Source organism: Chaetomium tenue (genome assembly GCF_020726465.1).
Source record: "Chaetomium tenue strain MPI-SDFR-AT-0079 chromosome Unknown F5144scaffold_4, whole genome shotgun sequence".
NCBI classification, from domain to species: Eukaryota; Fungi; Ascomycota; class Sordariomycetes; order Sordariales; family Chaetomiaceae; genus Chaetomium; species Chaetomium tenue.
In genome coordinates this window covers 3,450,087-3,458,903 of record NW_027117332.1, presented here as the reverse complement: position 1 = coordinate 3,458,903, position 8,817 = coordinate 3,450,087, and the positions used below count along the sequence as shown (strand labels likewise).

The 8,817-nt window shown below is 55.2% G+C and overlaps 3 protein-coding genes across 3 annotated transcripts; 2 read left to right on the top strand and 1 right to left on the bottom strand.

The window, feature by feature from the left end:
* Positions 1–1,380: 1,380 nt before the first annotated feature.
* On the top strand, positions 1,381–2,901 carry F5144DRAFT_593189 (uncharacterized protein; the record flags this gene model as incomplete). The annotated part of the gene is made up of 4 exons (XM_066790431.1): positions 1,381–2,085; positions 2,135–2,173; positions 2,203–2,529; positions 2,611–2,901. 4 exons carry the CDS (start codon positions 1,381–1,383, stop codon positions 2,899–2,901), a joined length of 1,362 nt encoding a protein of 453 aa, XP_066643553.1.
* A 1,147-nt stretch (positions 2,902–4,048) lies between these two features.
* Positions 4,049–5,272, bottom strand: F5144DRAFT_573995 (uncharacterized protein; the record flags this gene model as incomplete). Its single annotated transcript, XM_066788990.1, has 4 exons — positions 5,117–5,272; positions 4,995–5,047; positions 4,774–4,942; positions 4,049–4,693 (listed from the first exon to the last, which is right to left on the bottom strand). Exons 1-4 carry the CDS (start codon positions 5,155–5,157, stop codon positions 4,051–4,053), a joined length of 906 nt encoding a protein of 301 aa, XP_066643552.1. The 5' UTR covers positions 5,158–5,272.
* Positions 5,273–6,904: 1,632 nt separating this feature from the next.
* Positions 6,905–8,766, top strand: F5144DRAFT_251255 (uncharacterized protein). Its single transcript, XM_066783451.1, has one exon. It carries the CDS (start codon positions 7,079–7,081, stop codon positions 8,576–8,578), a length of 1,500 nt encoding a protein of 499 aa, XP_066643551.1. The 5' UTR covers positions 6,905–7,078; the 3' UTR covers positions 8,579–8,766.
* Positions 8,767–8,817: the final 51 nt, after the last annotated feature.

The window sequence follows — 8,817 nt, the reverse complement described above, 5'->3', positions numbered from 1 at the left end:
TCTATGACTTGAAAGCCCCAATAAGCTTGGCCGTTCATCAACAACACTCACTAACCGCAACCTAATGCCCTCCGGGCTATTTGTAAGGTGAAATAATCAGCACTCAAGGGCTTTACTCGACCTATTTTTCTTCTACTCTGTCTTCTTATGTTCAATTCCTTTGTTTCACTCCACTTTCATTACTCAATATTTAGAGAACAAATGATCTCTTTTTTTCCTCAGACCACAAAGCAGATCCTGGGTAATCTATTCAGCATCGACCAGAGCGCACTATTTCCCAGTGACTTCAAATTTGGTGGGAGAACCCGTTGAACAAACCAACTCGGCAAGTTCTGGAGAAGAACTGATATGTCCCCGTGAGGTGTTGGGCTGCAGAGGACTGTCTGCTCTTGATTCCCCTGTGCTCGAGTCTAAAAGTCTCCCGGTTCTCTGCATCAAGGGTGGGGTTTTTATTAAATCTTGAAGCTGGCAACAACCGTAACCATAACCCACATACACAACCGTTTTTCTCTGTTTTTTTCCCCTGTAAACGGCTCTTGATTCTCCCACACCACACTAGTCATTACTTGTAACATTACAAATGAGTTGCTCCCGCTGTTCGGTCATTCCAAGCCATTCCACTCATGCCCACATTCTTTTGGGCTAATGGCTGGTCGCAATAGATCTTTCGCCAACTCCTATGCCATTGTTCGTTGAGTGGGCACAGGTCGGGGGCAAAGGGGAAGGCTGGTGGCTGGGACTGACTCCTTCGGTATTGCCAGTGACTGGCCATCACTGTAAAGCTGCAATCGTGGAAATGAACAGAACCGATGTCCACCAATCCAAGCCCTAGAATCCTCAATGTTTTCATTGTTCAGGTACTCCGAGGTGCTTCCCTTTCATCTTGACTGCTTCAACTTTGCGGTGGAGGAACATTTGTCCTGGGCTCGTAGTATTCACTGTAGTGGCACGGTGAGACTGCTCACAAATAAATAAGAAGCCACACTTTTCAAATCTCCTCGTCATCTCTTTCACGTACCAGACGGGAACCAACCTATCTCGGGCCATCGTAACGAAGCAGAATTCTCAGCATCCCCATTATATTTTGAGGAAAGTGACCATTAGTCTCCCCAGATTGTACGTATAATCCTCCCTGAGGTTATCCAGAATCTCGACTGATCGGATTGCTGACGCCGTTTGTCGGCTTAGGTCTCGTCCACAGCAGTCCCGCCTTTCTAGAACGGCCTCAGAATCACTAGCGCAGTGATGGTGGCAAAGATGTCTAAGCTTATCCCTCTCAAGGATGACGGCAGCACCATAAGCAAAGCTCCCTCTCTCCAGCGACCAGAGGAGAAACTTTGTGCGAACTGCCTCGCAAAGGAACGACCAGAGTTGCTTCTCATGGCCTGCGCCCAATGCCGCGGCATCCTCTACTGTTCCGAACGTTGTGCCCAAGAATCCCATCACCGCCACCGGAAACTCTGTCACAAGTTCAAGACGACAAAGGAGCCCGATATCCCAAACCAAGTTCGGGCCGTCCTCTTCTCGACGGAGAAACAGAGGCCAGAGGTCCTCTACCTCGACGCCAACCAGTGGGAGACGGGGGCGGAAACGGCGATACGCATGACGCCTGTAGACCCCTCGGTATCGCCTGTAGTGATCTTCACGGTCGACACCAACCCACTCACCGGGCGCCGCCTCCCCTTCAACCTCAAGATCGTCTCGAGGGCCTGCATTTTGCCTCTCAACACGACGCTCCAGTGGTGCTTCAACGAAAATTGGGAGCTACCCTCTCCGCGTTTCCCTTGGACTGGTAGCATCGCCGCCGTCCGTGTGAACTCGGCCACTGGCGTTGCCGAAGGCATTACCATGGCCGACTTCAAGAACATCCTGGAGTTTTTCGTCTGGTATGCCCATAAATTCACCCCAGAAATGTTCGCCTACGCGGATAAATTCTACCTGGATGCCGCCGCCGCGCCTATTCGGGGTGTTGTGATCCGCTGCGCTGCGATGGAAAGCCGGCGCCCACGAGAGGGTGTCTTTGTGTCTACCGTGGTCGACCATCTTCACCCGGTCCGCGGCTTTCATATACCCGCCGAGGTGAAGGTGGGTGATATTAGCCCGTTATCCGAAAAGGCCAACCATCCTCTGAGAGTCTACTGCATCCCCAACCCGCCGCTGGAGACCAACAAAAGTCGGTGGGATTGCCTGCCCGGCGACAAGACCAATGCCCGCGCCTCTGAGTTGATGCTCAAAATCCCACAGGTTCAGAGACCTCTCTCCGAAACCGAAATTCAAGAGGCCTTCCCCGAAATACAGGGTGACGTCCTGGTGGTCCGCGAGGATGGCAAGGACCTCGATATCGTCGATGTTGAGGCCATGTGCCTCGAGGGCCGCAACTGGGCAGCCATGACGAGTCGGGGAAAGCCCTGCTTCATCCATCCCGCCACCTACCGAGAGACCCTACGCAAGCAGCAGACCGAGCCCCTCCGATTGACCAACCTGTCGACCACCGGGTTTGCAGCATTCGGTCCCGATGGATCACATCTGGTTATCGACCCTTCCTTGGCTGCGAGCAACGAAGTTGCTACGCCGGCCACGGCGGAGAATGGGGAAAACGGTGCCATTCAGGTAATGGCTCCGGACCAAACCATCCCTTCGCTGTGGACCAAAGTCAAGACCAACGGTGTCGTCACCTTTGAGGGCTTCTCGTTCCGGCCAGCTGCGGCTCCCGTCTCTGGGGGCGTTGATGACCTGGAGCCAAGCTGGGCTTCCATCGGCAGAGTGCAGCCCGTGTTTCTCGCACAGTCTGCGCAGCCTGACAACTCGACGTACCCCGAGCCGCCACCGCAGACGTACAACTATTCAACGCAATTCATTGCCGAAGAAGACTTGCCGTCTTTTAATAATACGCACATCTAGCTGACCTCTTATTGATGAGGGCCTGATAGCGTAGCGGAACCTTGTAGTCTATATTCTGTGAGCTAATCATGTATACCTAATACACCGGGATTTAAGGCCTATCCTTAATCATATAATTGTTTTTGCCGTTGGTCTTCCTGCCTACGCATTTAATTTTCCCTCCCAATACCATATTTTCTTTCAACGCATCCCTATCAATGCCATGCCTTGCCTTTTTACCCCTTGCCTACCATGGTCCCATCGTGTCCATCCTAAGTTGTCGTGTCCATCCTACATTATCGTGTCCGTCCCAAGTTGGTGTACCGATTGAAGATAACCTAGTTCGTCTTATATTCCACTATCTATTATCTATTACATTGTATTTGCCTCTGTCCATCTTTGACAAGGTCTTTCTTGAAGGATGGTGCCAATCCACCCTTGGATGTTTAGGCTACAGAGAAGACAAAGGACGTCCTTGGCTCCCTCGTATCGTTCTTTTCTGACGGGTCGCATCCGGTTACGAATCCAAGACGGTATACCTCAATATCATGACGGACTCTCGGTTCCATTACCAGGTTCAAGCCGGCCTCCGTGGTTGATCTAGAACCCGGTATAATCAGCCAGAGAACAAGGAACAGCTACCATTCAACGGAGACACTTGGGTACAGGGGAATTGGAGAAGCGTATTATTGCTGAGTATTAAGGAAGTTTATCTCGCTTGGATTCTTGGGGGCTTTCAAAGTATTATCGTATATTAGTTTATAGTGTAAACTATATTAGCTTCTCATCAACCCGACTATGGGGCGGGAATCAACTATGGGGGGGACGTAACTGCGAGGGTCAGTGCTGCAACACCTACTTCGACTACTCCGGGTGGTGGCAGTACCCGGACGGGGGCGTTGTGGTTACCCCCCCCCCCCTTGCCTACCAGGGACCAGTGACCCGGACCGTGGCCCTGCTGGAGGGGACCGTGATAAATACCCAAAGAAACGTCTGACCGGAGTATGATGGAAGGGGAAGGGGGAGTTGGTGTTGTCGGTGTCTTGTCATACATAATCAAGAACTAAAAACACTATAACAAGATACGGACAGCACACTAGCAACAGACGCAACAATAATGATGCTGTCATGGACCAACCCCAGCACACATCACCCCCACCCCCCCCCCCCTTACACCAACTTCTTCCTCCTCTCCTCCTCCTTCAACACCCCCTCCAACTGCTTCATCCCAATCATCCGATACAGCACCACATCCAACAACCACTCCCCAAACCACGTCGCAAACCACACCTTCATCGACCACCCCCCCGCCCAGAACCAATCCGCCCTCCCAAACCACGCGCGCAACACCAACGACCACTCAGGCGCAAGCGCATTCCCCACCAACTTCCTCGCATACTCCGCCGTATCCACCGTCGCATTATTCTGCGAAAACGTCAACCTCCTCTCAAACAGCCCCCGCACCCTCTCATAGATACTCCCCTCCGGCAACGTCCTATGCACGCGACTCGCAATCTGGCTCCGCACCGTCCCTGTCATCGCCACCATGACCCTTACCCCAAACGGCTTCAGCTCCAGCCGCAGCGTGCGCGAGTAGGCCGTGACGGCGCCTTTCGTCGCGCAGTAGGCGGACCCGAACACGTAGGGCGTGATGGCGGCCAGGGACGCGATGTTGATGATCAGGCCGTGCGAGGTGATGAGCAGGTCGGAGAAGGCCGCGCACATGGCCATCACGCCGAAGACGTTGGTCTCGAAGGTCTCGCGCACGTCGGGGATGGAGAGGTCCGTGGCGGGGTGCGTGTGCGTGCGGCCGCTGGGGGGGGGGTTAGTTGAGTTGGGGGTGGTGGGTATGGGGATGTGGGAGGGAAGAGGTGGGGGGTGGGGGTCACGAACGCGTTGTTGACGAGGATGTCGAGCTTGCCGCCCGTTAGTTTGGAGACCTCGTCGTGGCAGGTCTTGATGCTGTCTTCTTTGGTGACGTCCAGGGCGAGGGTGGTCATGCCGATGGCGGCCATCTCAGAGAGCACAGCCGGGTTGCGGGCCGTCGCGATGACGTGAACCCCTGGGGAATGTCAGTGAGGCAGCATAGAGGAGCTTGTAACTAGGCGGCATACCTTTGGCATGAAACTCCATGCACAGGGCATGGCCAATACCGCCGGGGGTGCAACTGGGGGAGAGGGTCAGTATGTGTTTGAAAATTACGAATGTGACAGATGGGATGGGATCGAAAACATACCCGGTGATAAGCACCGTCTTTTGACCTGGCTTAGGGCCCATCTTGATCCGAATGAGAATGGAGAGTAAGAACGCTCGGCTGATGAAATTGGTGCCGGAAAGAGACGAGATTAAGCTTCGCTCAGAGCTCGCGAGGAGGTTGCGATACGAATTTGGGTTGAGTTGCATGCAGATCACAGGCCCACTTTGCACCATAATCGATGCCTCGGCATGTGATTGCTACCCGGGTTAGGGTTATCTATCGGGATTGAGGTCTTCTCAAGGTTCTCCCACCTGTCTCTTAACACTTCGAGCAAAGTTTTCATGCATGGTTAATTAGAGATGGGGAAAGTTGTTAGACGATAAATTCTTTAAAATAACCTGCATAAAGTTCAAAACCCCTCTGCCAACGAGGAATAAATTCGGTGCGGACGATGGGGGGTTAGGGTTGATCTTCAATTCATGAAGCCTTCGGTGGGCCAAGATGTCTTCGTTTATCCTTCTGGAAATACTTCGTAGCAATTCCACAACACATTCGGCGCAGATTGTTTACCGTTCTAGGAACAGCGACGATCTCACATCCGGCGCAGTTCGTTGTCCGTGCCGGCCGCGCGGCCAACTCTTGGAGCTCATGCTCACCACCTACCTCAAACAGACAGAATTGGAAATGTCCAGAGTCTTGGTTCCAGTTCGTTGACAAACCCGTATCCAGGCGATGCACGATGGCTCATTATATCACATTCCAAAGTTGTCTGGCAACGTCAGACGCGCGCCGCCGGATAGGGCCAGGCCCGGCACTTTCAACACTCGGATTCCAACTGGAACGCCGCTCGCCGGAATTTGTGTGTGTGAGGTGAGTGTGTGAGCGCATGTGTGTGTGTGGGTTGGGTGGTGTGTGGGTGGTGTGTGGGTGCTGTTGTTCTGGAGCAGCGCGCCAAGACCAGGATGCTCAGCCCACTCCCGGTTCGTGTGCCTGGCATCACAGCCGCACGCTGACGGTCGCCAAGCCCACGTTTGTCCTGCTTCTCTTTTGAGAGCCGTGGTTGGTTGTTGGGACGACCTGAAACGAAGATAGTTTTTCCATGCCTAATAGACATGTGGCAGCGAGACCGGGGGCCAAGGGCCCGAAGAGTTCTGGGTCCTCTCATGCATGCGTGGAGAGGGAAAGAAAAGGTTCAGCTGCGACGGGACTCCCTTAAGCCCGTACCCGAGCATGCTGCGCTTGGGGTCCGCTTGCTCTTAATAAGTTATGGAAAATTGGACAGGCAGTCGACCGAAGGAGGCGGCGTGGTTGCTGCAAAGTTGGATAGCATTGGAAAGCTGGCCAACTTTGAGTCTTGTCTCCCTGCCGCTCTTGGCAGGATGCCGCGGCATGCCGGCAACATGATGGTGGCAGGTACAGGTTATTTGTCCGTGCGTCACCAGATGAATGTCTCATGAACCTGCTGGAGTTGTTGGTGTTGGTCGACATGAAGGAGGCTTCGGTGTTGAGGTGCGGGGTGGGGGCCGTTGGATGAAATGGTGGGGTTAGGAAGCTGTGCTGTTTTTGGATGTGGATGTCGTGATACAGCTGTGCCGCAGATGCTTCCTTCGCGAGGCTCTTCGGGTCTGCAGGCACCAACTGATGGGCCGGCCATGCAGGGGCCAGGTTAACTGCTGGTTTCAGCGGCCCGGGCGATCCTGGACATCCAGGCAAGTCCCGACTGAGATTCCGCCTTGCTCCCGCCGTCCGGGATAGCGCCCGTCCCGGATGTCATCTTTGTGCATAGTGCTTTGCCTCTCCCCAGAGGAAGGATGAGCGCGAACTGCGGCAGAACAGGGAGGAATAGCATTCTCAGATCCCCATGGCTGTGTTACCGTTCGAATGCAACATGTTTAAAGGTAGATCGCTGGCCGTCCATCGCGGTCCTGGGACGATGCGATTCCCGACCGCGTCTTTCTTTACCGGCCCCAACTGGCTGACGGGGATGTCCGTCGACGCCACATGGGCTCGATGTCAGCTCCAACTGCAGCGTACGGCGGCACAACACCGCTAGCTGCGCTAACATCCGTATTTACGCCTCCCTGTCCCACTTCCTGGCTCCTAACGACCACCAGGTCGTTCTCTCAGTACCCGCCTTTTCCGACAACGGGCCCAGCGTCTTGCGACCCACCCACGTGGAGGACCAACATCGCCGGAGCTGGCTTTCATTACTACTCCCCTGCCATCTGCCCCCAAGGCTTCGTTGTCGGCCCAAACTGCGGCATCACCAAAACCCGGACGGACGAGGGATTCCCCGCTATCGCGCCTGGAGAGACGGCCGTGTATTGCGTTCCCAGCGGATTGACCTGCACAACAGACCTTACCGACTTCCGTGGTGGTGTATGGGGTTTCGCGAGTGCTGCTACGACGCCTGGCGCTCTTGCAACGGTCGGACCAGCAATTCAGATTCGATGGGTGGGGGCAGATCTGACCAAGCTTGAAACCCATCCCCTCACGCCAGGCCTCAAACTCGCCAGGACAGACTCTGAAAAGACACACCCCCCCGGAATGGGGTCGACTACCACCACTGGTCCCGCCACAGGAACGACTGGGACACCGGGGAAGCGGCCGGCGGCGGAGGACGGGGAGACTGAAACGTCGACGACGGTGGCCCCGGATACTCAGGGCTCGCCCGGGTCAATAGGTGGCTTCACCCATATTTTTGACCCGCCAGATCCAACAACCAGCCTTGCTCCCGTCAACACTGCGGGGAGCGCTTCAGATGGGGGAATCGGGTCACTGGACCGGACTACGAGTATCGTCGTCATCGTCGTGGTGACAGTTGTCGCCGGCATCGGCCTTTGGGTGGCCGCGTTCCTTCTTGTTCGGCGCTATAAGAAAAGAGTCGCAAAGCGGCAAGGGTCGCGCTCAACAACGTATGGCGACGAGACAAGCTTGGAACAAGGGTCCCACCGGCACAAGCGAGGCGATTCTGGCGTGCCACAGTCTATGATCAGCCCGGCGTCAGAGCTGTATGCCGGGCCTCCGGCGATTGGCAGCACCCCGAACCCTGCCGAGCTCGAAGGCGACGTTGTAGTCCAACTCCCGGCCAAGACATGGGTGCATCAAAAGCTGTGGCAGAAAGGCTCGTCTCTGCAGCCGCCGCTGACCTCACCGCGGTCGATGATGTCGGCACGGTCGGCGCGGCGGACAGTGCGGGAGTCGTTTGGCGAGAAGGTCAACGACCCAGCAGCAGCATTGGGAAGGTTAAAGATACCGAATCCGCGCGCGATGGGACGGCCTTCGCCGAGCTCAGCTAGCCCGGGTGGACGCAGCTTCTGGAGGATGCAGAGGAGTCCGAGGAGTCCATTGGCGCCGGGGAGACTGAGCGCGCAATTGCCCAAGCCATCGCCAAGGTCTATGCTGAGTGGGAATGTGTCGAGGGCAAGTACGCCGGGGCGAGGGAAACCGGGGTGGCAAGGCGAGGTTTCGGAGAACACGCAGCGGGATGCTACGCAATGACACCGTTGAGTTGACGATGGGTGTCGGAAACAGGCGATGGGGATCGAGACAGCGATCGCGACGGTCTTGGCACTTTAGCGATAAGCTGGATAAGCTTGCCCCACCTCGACATCACCAAACCAAACCAGCAGGAGGAGGAATCGACCATGCACGATGAGATCGAGAATCGTCATGCGATGAAACTGTGGTTCTTTTATTTTCATTCCCACCCGCCCTTTTTAAAGGCATATTTTATTCCA

What these genes read in the sequence shown, in the direction of transcription:
- F5144DRAFT_251255 (XM_066783451.1), top strand. Translation starts at nt 7,079, where the DNA reads ATGGGCTCGATGTCAGCTCCAACTGCAGCGTACGGCGGCACAACACCG.